The 12392-nt window shown below is 48.3% G+C and overlaps 2 protein-coding genes across 3 annotated transcripts; one reads left to right on the forward strand and one right to left on the reverse strand.

Moving 5' to 3' along the window:
- Positions 1 to 645: 645 nt before the first annotated feature.
- LOC119326269 (protein FAR1-RELATED SEQUENCE 5-like) lies at positions 646 to 2779 on the forward strand. Its single transcript, XM_037599953.1, has 2 exons — positions 646 to 1254; positions 1879 to 2779. Exon 2 carries the CDS (start codon positions 1888 to 1890, stop codon positions 2584 to 2586), a length of 699 nt encoding a protein of 232 aa, XP_037455850.1. The 5' UTR covers positions 646 to 1254; positions 1879 to 1887; the 3' UTR covers positions 2587 to 2779.
- Positions 2780 to 9533: 6754 nt separating this feature from the next.
- LOC119320014 (leucine zipper putative tumor suppressor 2-like) lies at positions 9534 to 11630 on the reverse strand. Of its 2 annotated transcripts, none has more exons than XM_037594161.1 (5): positions 11310 to 11630; positions 10980 to 11192; positions 10442 to 10525; positions 10177 to 10299; positions 9534 to 10015 (listed from the first exon to the last, which is right to left on the reverse strand). In XM_037594161.1, exons 1-5 carry the CDS (start codon positions 11565 to 11567, stop codon positions 9881 to 9883), a joined length of 813 nt encoding a protein of 270 aa, XP_037450058.1. In that variant the 5' UTR covers positions 11568 to 11630; the 3' UTR covers positions 9534 to 9880. The 2 variants fall into 2 exon arrangements, with proteins under 2 accessions (XP_037450058.1, XP_037450057.1); XM_037594160.1 differs by having other exon boundaries at positions 9534 to 10018.
- Positions 11631 to 12392: the final 762 nt, after the last annotated feature.

Below are 12392 nucleotides of genomic sequence, written 5' to 3' on the forward strand. Positions count from 1 at the left end.
GGGTTACATGAAAAAGTAGAAACAAGGCTGACAATCAATCTTTGCCGAAAGCACCACTCAGCAAAGGGGCAAAATCCACAAATATGAACTGTGGATGAAAAGAATTCACAAAATAAACTATCTTTAAAAAAAATTCACCCCGATGACCCTTTCCCCGACAGCCAGACGTCACACTACACAATGCAGCGCCAAACTGACAGGTGCTACACATCTGACAAGTGCCGTACTTCGGACTCCTTAAAAATTACTAACTCAGCATGCAACGCCTAAGAAATTGACGCTGAACTGTATAGTGTAGCGCCTAGACACTAGGCGCTGCACTACTCGGATTACAACAGTTGCAGCAGGTCGCAATAGTATTTGCACGAGCGAGGCGAGTCAAATGGAACAGTGCAGCTGGCCAAGTTGGTTATTTGGTGGTTCACCATGTCGGAAAGAGGGTTTTACGGTGCAAATTACTAGTCACGGGAGAGACTAGTATTTGAACAGATCCACCGTTGATTTCAAGGGTAATCTAGGCATTTTATATTAGATTTTTTTTCTCTTAGCCCAAGGGCAGTTTAGTCCGATAAAAAGTTTACTAATCAACTGAAAGTCCCGACTGAATCGGCCCCTAAACCTGCATTCACGTCACCCAAGCCCTAATTGCCGCTCTCTCGCCGCCGCCTGCCGCTGCCGTGCCGTCCGCCTCGGGATCCTTCCTGCCCGTCTGCTCCGGCCACCGCAGCCTGCCGCTGCCGCGCCGTCCGCCTCGGGATCCTTCCTGCCCATCTGTTCCGGCCACCGCAGCCTGCCGCTGCCGCGCCGTCCGCCTCGGGATCCTTCCTGCCCGTCTGTTCCGGCCACCGCAGCCTGCCGCTGCCGCGCCGTCCGCCTCGGGATCCTTCCTGCTCGTCTGTTCCGGCCACCGCAGCCTGCCGCTGTCGCGCCGTCCGCCTCGGGATCCTTCCTGCCCGTCTGTTCCGGCCACCGCAGCCCACTCGTCGCTCTCGCCACCATTTGTCGCTGCCGCGCCGTCCGCCTCCGATCCTTCCTGCCCGTCCGTTTCGTCCGCCGCAGCCGACCCGTGGCTCTCGCCGCCGCTTGCGGCTGCCGTGCCTTCCACGTCCGGAACCTTCCTGCCCGTCCGTTCCGTCTGCCTCTAACAGGAGCTGTGGCCGCCACTTGCCGCTGCACTACCGCCGGCTAATCAGCTGTCACTGTTGGCTCCGCCTGTTCATCCGTCTCTACCACTGCTGGTCGGCCTGCAGAAAGGTAATGCTTGAACATGAACAACTCTCTATGTCAGGCCGTTTCATTACTTAGTAGCTTTATTTGTCCTCGTTGTTTGTTCTCATGCGAATCCTGCAAACTACTTGACAAGTAATGAAACGGCCTGACATAGATTAGTCCCAGATCATAGCAGGATGTATATTTCCATGTCAATTGTCCTATGAAACATGAAATCTCCAGGATCACGAAAGCACATTGATAGCAGAATGTTGTACAAATCCGTCATTCAGGAAACCATGTCAAAGAAGCACCACAACTTTTCAAACTACTAGAAAACTTAGCTGCACATAAAGATTACTATCTGAGGCTTTGCACTAAACTGATATTTTTCCTAATAATCAGCTCTTTCCTCAGAGGAATGTACAGTAGAGATTATATTCCTTTCCTAATAATAATCTTGTTCCTCAGAAGGATATACAGTACTACAACCAACTCATAGGATGATTTTTCTTCTTTGAGAAGCTGTAAGTTGCTATCAATGATTCTCTAGAGCAGGAATTGCTTGCCGGTGTATGTAGCAGAAGTACTTTGATTTACATTTTTTATGATGTAGTTTGGCACTGGAGATGCCTAAATAACATTATTCAGTTTCTTTGTGGATGGCAGTTACACAACATGGATGCTCACCACGTCAGCATGGAGGAAATTGAAGAATATTACACGGTGGTTAGTCAAACATTCACAAGCGAGGAACAAGGTTTCGAGTTCTATAATAGATATGCTAAAGCCAAAGGGTTCAGCGTGAGGAAGGCCAATGTGAAAAACAAGGGAGGCATAAGAATCCAAAGGTTGTACATGTGCAGCAAAGAAGGATATAGGTCCTTGAAAAACTTTGAAAGGTCCAACCGGAAAAGGAAACCAAGGGCACTCTCTCGTTGTGGATGTGACGCTCGACTGCAAATCGAGCTCAATATGGAAAGCCGTGAATGGTTTGTCAAGGACTTTGTGGACCAGCATAACCATGAATTCACTAAGCCTGACCAGACACCTTTCTTATGGTCTCATCGTGGACTTAATGACCCTCAAAAGGCTGATGCCATTGAGTATGGTATTGGTGGTCTACGCACACATCAGATAATGGACGTAATGGAGAAGCAGCATGGTGGGTATGACAAAGTCGGCTGTGTGTCTCGGGACCTATATAATTTTATTGCTGAGTACAAGAAGCAAAGGATTGAAGGTTTTGATGCCCAATACATGCTGAACTATATGGCTGCGCAGGAAGAGAGAGATTCTGAATTCTTTTACAGGTACAGCACAGACAGCGAAGGCCATCTGCAGAACCTATTTTGGTCAGACGCGGTTGGACTATGATGCCTTTGGTGGTGTTGTTGTGTTTGACAGCACGTACCGTGTAAACAAATATAACTTGCCATTTGTCCCATTCATTGGATTGAACCACCATCGCAGCACAGTTGTCTTTGGGGTCGGCATTGTATCAGACGAGACCGTGGCATCATATAAGTGGTTGCTCCATTCATTTTTGGAGGAGATGCACCAGAACCATCCCAGGTCTGTGATCACTGATGGGGACCATGCAATGGCGAGAGCAATATTGCAGGTATGGCCGAACACAGATCATCGGCTGTGTAGCTGGCACATCGAACAAAATATGGTATGCTACCTTCGGAACCCGAAGCTCAGCGACTTTAGAAAATTGATTTACCGTGCTTTCGAGGTTGATGAGTTTGAGAGAGGTTGGCTCCAGTTCAACAAACACTATGGGATAACGGAAAAAGACACGTGGATCTGCAGGATGTACGAGCTAAGAAAGAAGTGGTCTGCAGCCTATACCAAAGGGAGGTACTTCCTGGGCATGAGAAGTAATCAAAGGAGCGAAAGTCTAAATTCTACGCTTCATGTGCAGCTGGACAGGAGAATGAGACTTATTGATTTGCTGCAACACCATGAGCATTGCATCTCAGTTATGCGAAGGAATGAGGCTGCAATGGATGTCGTGGCCTCGCAGACGGTGCCCTTCACTGAATTAACGGCTGACCCACTGGAGAAAAATGCGTCATATATCTACACCCCTATAATGTTCGAGAAGGTTAAGGGGGAGATCGTGAGGTTATCAAAATGGCAAGTCGAGGAGGTGAACAAGGAAGATAGTTTGACGAGGTTTGCAATTGTTCATAAAGAGCGCAGGCAAGCAAGATTTGATGTGAGGTGTGTTTATGTGGGCTCGGTGATAGCGAGTGTGCACTGCCAATGCCGGAAGATGGAGAGTGAGGATATTCCATGCACACATATATTTGCTATTCTGAAGTGCATGTTTGCTATCTAAGTGTTAGAAATCTATTTTCCAATATTTATGTTTTCTTTAGTGCGTGCCTATCAATCATCAACATCAATCTGACATTGAAGTTCTTCACTTTATTTAAGGCCTTGCAGCACGATGTGCTTCTCGGCAACAGATTGCCGCTGAATTCACGTCTGCCATGAGATGCCGGGCTAAAATGGAAGCAGGACTCTCTGGTTACCAGTGAACTGCATACTTTTCTCTTTTTCCATGCTGAATTTGATCAAGCAAATACAAACAATTTCTACCCTTTATTTGCTACATCCAAGTAAGAAAGCTTACTACCCCGCAAAAAAAAGTAAGAAAGCTTACTATAGAGAAACTTTTACAACGACCAGCTGCAGCAAAGTTATTCCTTTTATAATCTGCATTTCCAAATTCATGCAAGGAACAGAGCTGAACAGCAGAAGGACTGTTAAGATAAACTAATACCATTGCAACAGCCTTTTGCTAAGCAATCAGTTATTCAATTGTATGAATTATTATTTCATACAAGAAGTATGGAAAAATTTTATTAACGGAAGGATTGGTTCTGTTATAGAAAAACTGAGAAGTGGTGATCTAGCAATAGTTTTCCTAATGTTCACTGCCACATCCCTAAGCCACCTTTTCTGTCTGTAACAAAGACTTGTTTGCAATTCCCCAGTTTCCACTTAGTATTTCCCTATTTCAAATCTTTTTTTCTTTTGATTAGAAGAGAGTTAACAGAATTTAATTCAACAATTTCAAGTACGTATCTTGTTATAGAGTTGACAGAAACTTGAGATTCAAAATATCAAATTTCACTTCCAACTGCAATTTCTCATCATGCCGGTGGCTCCCCTTTCTATGAACAGAGGAGAGGAGAGAGATATACGTCTTCGGTGGGTGATGATCCTCGTCGACGGCCAGCAGCTGGAGTGCACGCACATGGGGGAACACCTTTTTTCATCCACTCTTGAAGCGACGCCAGGTGCTTGCTGTACCTGCCTTCCACCAGAGCCGACGCCGCAATTTCTCCCAGATGCTTCTCCTCTGCTGATACGGCAGGAGGCAACCAGGCGGCCGCACCTTGCTCCCCCCGCCACCGCTTGCCGCCGCCAACCGTACTAGTCCAACGAGCGCCACAGAAGGGCCGGGGTCCGCCCTCCATAGCCTCCATCTTGGCGCCCGGCCTCGCTGGCCGGCGGCGCCGCGGGTTTTACCGGCGATCTGGTCGTAGACGCCGCCATTTGGCGGTCTCCATTGTCGACGTACCGGCTTTCGGCGGCGGCCTGGAATAGCGCGCAACCGAGGAGGAGCTCAGTTGGCTGCCGGCGGCGGCCTGGAAGAGCGCGCAGCCGAGTGAGTGGATCTGGTGTGGAGATGCAGTGAGTGGGTGCGCCGCCGAGCGACTGGTGGTGTGTGCGGGAGAGATTTTTTCTTTACCGAATCTGCAGGAGAAAATTAGATGGATCGGGGATGGACCGGGGTGGGCAAATTTCCATCTCCCCAAAATACCCTTTCTATGTGCGGGATTTTATTTTTATTTTAATCTCGTGCGGGAGGCGTTTTTTCCCTCTGCCCATTTTGCCCTTCGGAGAAAAAATACTACTCCTTCGCTGGACAAGTATTGATCACGTTGGACCATCAGATCTACTGATTGGATGGCTGATATTTCTTTGTCCTTACCGTAAAAGGCCTCTTCTTGAGAAGGTCTAGTCCATGATGGATAGCATGCCACATTGATGACGCATTACCTGCAAAAACAGTATCCACTAGAGAACCATTAGGGTAATATTTAGCTTTTAAAACTCTCGCGCATAGCGAGTCCGGCTTTATCAGGAGGCGCCAAGCTTGTCTTGCGAGCAGGGCTTGGTTGAAGAGGCGGAAATCACGGAATCCCAACCCTCCTCTACATTTAGGTTCTATCATCTTGTCCCAAGCAATCCAATGAGCCTTCCTTTTTCCTTGCCTTTTTCCCCACTAGAAATTTCTTACAAGGTTTGTGAGGTCATCACATACTGAAAATGGCAGTTTAAAAACACCCATTATGTATGTAGGTAAGGCCTGACCAACAGATTTTATCATCATCTCTTTTCCTGCCTGAGAGAGTGAATCCCCCCAAAGCAAAATTCTCTTCATTAATCTTTCATGTAGGTTCTGGAATCTGCCCTTATGCATGCGTCCATCCGGGGTTGGGAGCCCCAAATATTTTTCTTCAAAGTCCTCACCTTGGATTTGTAACACCTGACGTACATCTTGCTTGTCCTCCTCTACACAACAAGTACCAAACTTAATGGAGCATTTTTGAGGATTCACAAGTTGGCCGGTTGCACTAGCATATTTATCTATGACCTCCTTTATGTGTGTGGCCTGGTCATGGTTTGCTTTAAAAAACAGTAATGCGTCGTCCGCAAATAGGAGATGGGATATACCAGGAGTATTGGTGCACACTTTTACCGGGTCAATAATATTCATCTCCATGCCCTGTCTCAAAAGCGCAGAAAGACCATCAGCCACGAATAGAAACAAAAATGGGGATAATGGGTCACCTTGCCGAAGCCCACGCGACGGTACAAACGAATCCAAGATAGCTCCATTAAATTTCACTGAATATCTCACCGAGGTAACACATGTCATAATCCACTGTACCCATTGGTGAGCGAAGCCCATCTTTTGCATCGCTTGTCTCAAGAAACCCCAATCCACACGGTCATATGCCTTTGACAGGTCTAATTTATATGCATAATAATTTCTTCCCTGGTTCTGCTCATGTTGCATATAATGAAGACATTCAAATGCCAATAAAGCATTATCAGTAATTAGCCTCCCCGGGACAAACGCGCTCTGTTCTGGAGACACAATACCATCGAGGATAGGTCGCAGTCTATTCACCAGACACTTGGCAACAATCTTATAAATGACATTGCATAAGCTAATCGGTCTAAAATCCGTTTGCCTAATGGGTTCTTTAACTTTGGGTATAAGTACTATTACCGTATCATTGACCCCAGGAGGCATTTGACCTGTCATGAAGAACTCCTGCACTGCCTTGACAATTTCCACTTTTAACACTGCCCAGTTACGCTGAAAAAAACGAGCTGGGAATCCATCTTTACCAGGTGCCTTGAGCGGTCCAATCTGGAAAAGACTATCCGATATTTCCTTCTCCGTGAAGGGTGCACACAACTTGTCATTCATGGCTGCTGTAACTCTAGTCTCAAAAAGATTTAAGACCGGCGAGGGATCAAGTTGTTCATCTCTAGTAAATAAATTTTGGAAGTACGAGGTAACCATATTACCCATGGTTGCATGATCAGTTTGACTTACCCCTGAGTCATCAACTAGGTGCCGGACTTTGTTTTTCCTTGCTCGCCAAACCGCCTTCCGATGGAAAAATTTGGTGTTTCTATCACCATCTTTAAGCCAGTCAATACGGGAGCGCTGCAGCCACATGAGTTCCTCACGATAAAGCAGCTCATTCATATGATCCTCGACCCGCCGTATCTCCCTCCTGTCTGCATTCATCTCCATAAGTTCCTCCAACCGTGTTCTGGATTTTTCTAGTTCCCTCGTCACACTACCAAAAGCTTTTTTACTCCAAACTTGAAGCTCCGCCATGAGGGCGCTCAGCCCGCACCGAATGTCACCCAGATTGTGTTTTGCACCAGCCCTAGACCATGCTTGTTGTACACGTTCCGGAAGGCTCGATTCTCGCTCCCACATGACTTCGTACTGTTTTTGTCGGGGATGACGGGGTTGTTCTTCCTTCTCACATTGCAGGACAAAAGGGCAGTGATCTGAACATGGACTCACTTGATGTACCACCCGAGCATCAGAAAATATGTCACGCCAACTGTTATCTGCAACCGCACGGTCTAGCCGGACCTTAACATTCCTGTTTCCCTGCCTTTTATTGTCATATGTGTAGGCCAATCCAGAGAAGCCCAGATCAATCAGCTCACATACCTCAAGTACCTCCCGGAAAGCCAACATCTGCGCTTCACTTCTCCTAGTAGCAGAGAAATGTTCAAAAGACCACATGGCCTCGTTGAAGTCCCCCAAGACACACCATGGCAGATTGGATTGCGCTTTCAGGTCTTGCAGCGCAGTCCACATGAGATGCCGGTTCTCAACCCGCGGTTCACCATACACACAAGTCAGACGCCATAGAGGGGCATCATCAGACAAACGGATATAAGCATCAATATACCTCTCTTTTATTTCTTTAATTTCAACAATGAATCTGATCACACCAAAAAAGTGCCAAACCACCACTAAGACCATTACTATCACACCCAGCAAAACCTCCTAAGCCTAGTCTACCACGAAGACGACGAACTTTATTTGCTTTTTGACGCGTTTCACACAAGAACACCGACTTGGCATTGGCCGATTTGACCAAGCCAACCAAATCTCGAACTGTCGGGTCATTGGCCACCCCCCGACAGTTCCAAGCTAAGCAATTCATTGCTCCTGACGGGGCACATCACGTGTCCCCGTCAGTTTACCAGCGGCCCCTGGGCTGGTTGCCTCCATTTGCATGGCCCCCTCTGTTCCATCTCCCATGTCGGCATCCTGCGCCGACCTCTCCGTACTGTCCAGCTTCTGTTTCTTTGGCGTTCCTGTACCTTGCTGCACCTCCTGCTCAGTCTGCCTGACAAAGGGAATAAGAGCTAAACTTTCATCAGTCCTTGAAGTACCAAAGGTTTGCTGTGCACCTGCAACTCTCTTTCCCAGTGCAGAATTTCCCTCCTCTGAATCCTCCATGTTGGCCTCCGTGGCATCTGTCTCCAGCGTCTTGAACATGGGTAGCATATCAGAACTCTTCGGATCAGTCAGGCAGTGACCCTCGGGGTCCTTGGTGAAGCTGGGACTAGCCCCCATACTCTGCTGGTTTATCACATTCTGGTTTTAGCATCATGGATATTTTTGAAACTCTCTTCCTCGGTTTAGCACACCATCGGAGGACAGGGCGTCGACCTGTTGGCTGGGCAGCTAAGGTTGCTGCCAGCCCACCCAAGTTCGAGTCCCGGCACGGACGCGTGGTGCTCACGGAGTTTCTCCTATAAAGAAAAGCCAACAAGGGTTAGCCCTTGGGTTGGTCTCATTTTTTTTGGTTTAGCACACCATCCAGTCAATCTCGACAATACTCATCGAATAAAATATTTATCAATCGGAAGGATCAACGTGAACTCGTCAAGGTGGTATATCAACAGAAAGAAAAGTTGTATCATCCTTTTCGTTTCAACCATCAACTGAGCAAATTTGAAAATCTATTTACGAATCAGAAAAATTATCAATCATTGAATATAGCTCAATCTATCTTTTCTTTGAAATGGAGCAAAGAATTGGTCATTTTTCTGATTTTCGCCCTCTAATCTCTTGCTCAAAGAATATAACCGACATGTGCACCGTTGCGCAAAGGAGAGAGAGAGAGAGAAAGGCCACCGAAATAACTACCGATGCCCGGACTCGTTTGGGTTTCCTTCCACATCTACCTCCACACGAAAATTGTTTATTTGCCCGTCTCTGTATCCTTGTGCCAGTTTAAACTGCCTTATATTCATTCCAGTCTATTGGATTTGGATTGGGGCACCATGGAGCAAAGGAATGGAACAAGCAAGATAAGCATCAGTACAAAATTTAAAACCATGTGGGGACTTTTTATCTTCAAGCTACCTTATGTTTATGTACGCAGGCCATTGTAGAATACCATCCTGCCATTTTAATTTTGTTGAAATCATTCAGAGATATGCTTTCTCAACATAGAAATAGCAGATAGTATACTGGTGTCTCTACAATCTTGTTGCCCATGCACCATCCATTTTCCGCAGTTTCATTGCGAAAGAATGGCATCGCATAGAAATGTCAATCCACCTCGGAGCCTCGGAGAAAAGAAAGAAAAGCGGATGCATACATACCATGAGAAGCTGTCACTAACAATCTGATGCGGAAAACAAACGCGGCATCGAGAGTCGCCGAGGGAACACAGAAATGATATGGAAACACGACGAAGTGACCACGATACGGGTTGATTAGTGCTACCATAACAGTCTCTTACATGCTCATCACAGACACGAAACCACTAAGATAATAACACTCCTAATTTTTTTTCTCATCAAAGGATCATGATAGACACAGGCAGCTTGCTACCAAGAGGAGGAAGAAGAAAATGGAAAATGCAGGCTACATGACCGAGGTTCTACCGACAAGAACCAACCAAATTAACCCAGCGAGTTAGTCAGATGAGGCAAGCAGCCCAGATGCATAAGGGTGGATGGATTGTTCAGTTCGCTTCAGTTCAAGCCATCCAGAAGAGAATGTCGGGACGGCCGGCTGGGTTCACTTCTTGTGCACCCTGCAGTCTGGAGAGTTTGGCTGCAAGGGGGACAGCGGCTGCCTCGACGCGTCTGTGCTGTTGAAATCGATGGCCAGGCCGACCGGGCTCGTGTCCTTCAGGCTCGACGACTTGCGCTTCTGCTGCAACACGAAGGACGATATTGTTAATGTAGTCAAGGTAAATAGACTGACAGTAGGGCAGCAATTCACGGTTTCGACCAACAGTTGTACTGCCTGTGGTGTGTGTGTACTAAATTAAATTAAATCCGTAAACACTTGAGCTTGGTAGGTGCTTTTACCTTGGTGGAATTACTGGCGGAGTGCTCTCTTTCGGACCGATGCTTCTGCTCCTTCTCCAGCAAGCACAGCAGCCTCTTGTTCGCCTCGTCCAGAGCTGTGTTCTCCTCGAATAGCAGCTTAACCTTGAATGAAACACGCGAGAAATTTCTGACTGTCAGAGCTACGTTAGTGTTGCATGAACCAATGTTCACTGAGAAGGTGATAAGTTGCAGGTACAGAACATTTTTAGGTGTTGCAAGTACAAGAGTGAGATGGCAACGTTACCTCCTCCTCTGCTTTGTTTAGATTGGTCCTCAGTATCTCCTTGTCTCTCTGCAGGGCTTCCACTTCCTTGTTCAGTGCAGTAACCTGCGCATGATCGATAATACCAAATCATCTGATTGATGGTGGTGGATTGGAGCTCTACAGTTGAGTTGGCAGACCAAAACTAAGCCATGTACAGTACTGATATGCATCATCAACTGATTAAAAGCCGTGGATAATATATATATGATTCATCAACTGATATGGGCAGCTAGCTAACCAAGTTTCCCAATGGGAAGAACTCACAAGAGCAGACATAGAAATGGATACTTCAAACTAGATTGCAGGCTGGATGTGTGGTTTCAGGGACTTGATTGCATCAAATCAGGATCAATATCAAGTAGAAACTAGTAGATTAGCTCCTCCATATGCTGGATTCAGGGGAAAGATTGGAACAATAGTGGCTCCTGTTGTATCTGTGCAGTGCAGATGATGAAATGTGCGCAAGTTATCTGAAAGATATGCAGGTTATGTGACAGCGAGGAAAGGGGTTACTGACGTCGGGGGCGTCCCGGAGGCGCTTGCGTAGGTCGTCGCTCTCCCTGGCGAGCTCGTCGCAGGACTCCATGGCGCGCTCGAGGTCGCGCTCGTAGAGGCCGCACTCCTTCTCGAGCCTGGCGGCGTGGGCGGCGAGCTGGTCGCGCGCGGCCGCCACCGCCTCCTTCTCCTCCACGCAGCGCCGGATCCCCTCCGCGTTCATCACCGACTCGTTCTGCACGCACGCACGCACGCACGCGGGCCGTCCCGATCCGTCAGGCAGGCATTCCGTCGAACATCTTGAGTGCGCCGCAGCGGAATGGAGGGGGGAAGGGGGAAAGGGAGGACGGACCTTGAGGAGGTCGATGCGGCGGGCGGCGGCGTGGAGGTCCTCCTCGAGCGCGAAGACGCGGTCCTGGAGGCGGCGGCGCAGGTCCTCGTAGGCGGCGAGCTTGGCGCGGAGCGAGCGGTCCGGCACGGGGAGGCCGAGCGAGGCCTCGATGGAGTCGCGCACGTACTCCTCCGCGCCGCCGGGGAGCGCGGGCCCGGCGGGGGCAGGTGGGGGAGGACGGGGAGGAGGGGACGCGTCCTTGCCTTCTGCCGGCGCCATGGACGGATCGATCGGTCGGTCGGTCGCCGCCGGTGGGTTCGCCGCCGGCGAGGTGGGGAGGTGGGGGGTGGGGGTGGGGTGGGATTTGGAATTTGAAATCCTGCGGAACGAACGGGAAGGGGTGAGAGGAAACCGACCTGCTAAGTAACCGTTGGCGGGCCACCGGGCCGCTCGCTTGCGTGGGCCCGCTTCCCTGGCCCGTCGCGGCCCGTTCTCGGCCTTTCCTCAGCTTCCTTATCGCCAGCTTCGATTCAAAAAATATATATTCTGAGGAGTAGTATTATAGAGAGAGTTCTTTATCGTTTGTCGATCCTCGTGTTTAAGAGAATTTCTTTGTTAAACTCGGCTGTCATAAATCTTGTCCTAACTTGTGAGATTCGAAACCATATAATTTCAACTACAAAAAAGAACCCATTTAGGAGTAAGAAGAATATACCCATCACATAATAAAATCTTTTCCATATGGATATTTTCTTAATTCTTTTCAAAAGTGTTTCAATGAGTCCCATAGTTACTAAGCTGCCACAAAATGGGGCTCTCTCTCCTCGATCGGCGCTGCGAAGGGCGCGTGGGTCCGCCTTGGCAGCCAGTGGATGGGTCGGTTCTTTATCGGCCACGTGTGTTGTCCCCCCCTCTCCTCCCCCCGCAGTCCATACGCGCCGGCGCTGGTTCATTTTACAATGAGAATCGGTATATGTCTGACGTGCGGTCGAAGACCGAACGAAGGTCCGAAGCGTCTGACGGCTGTGCTTGTGGGGGCTCGGGGTATTCACATGGAATGCTTCTAGTACAACACCATGATCCATGGAAATCATATGAACAAGT

Source organism: Triticum dicoccoides, chromosome 6B (genome assembly GCF_002162155.2).
Source record: "Triticum dicoccoides isolate Atlit2015 ecotype Zavitan chromosome 6B, WEW_v2.0, whole genome shotgun sequence".
Classification (NCBI taxonomy): Eukaryota; Viridiplantae; Streptophyta; class Magnoliopsida; order Poales; family Poaceae; genus Triticum; species Triticum dicoccoides.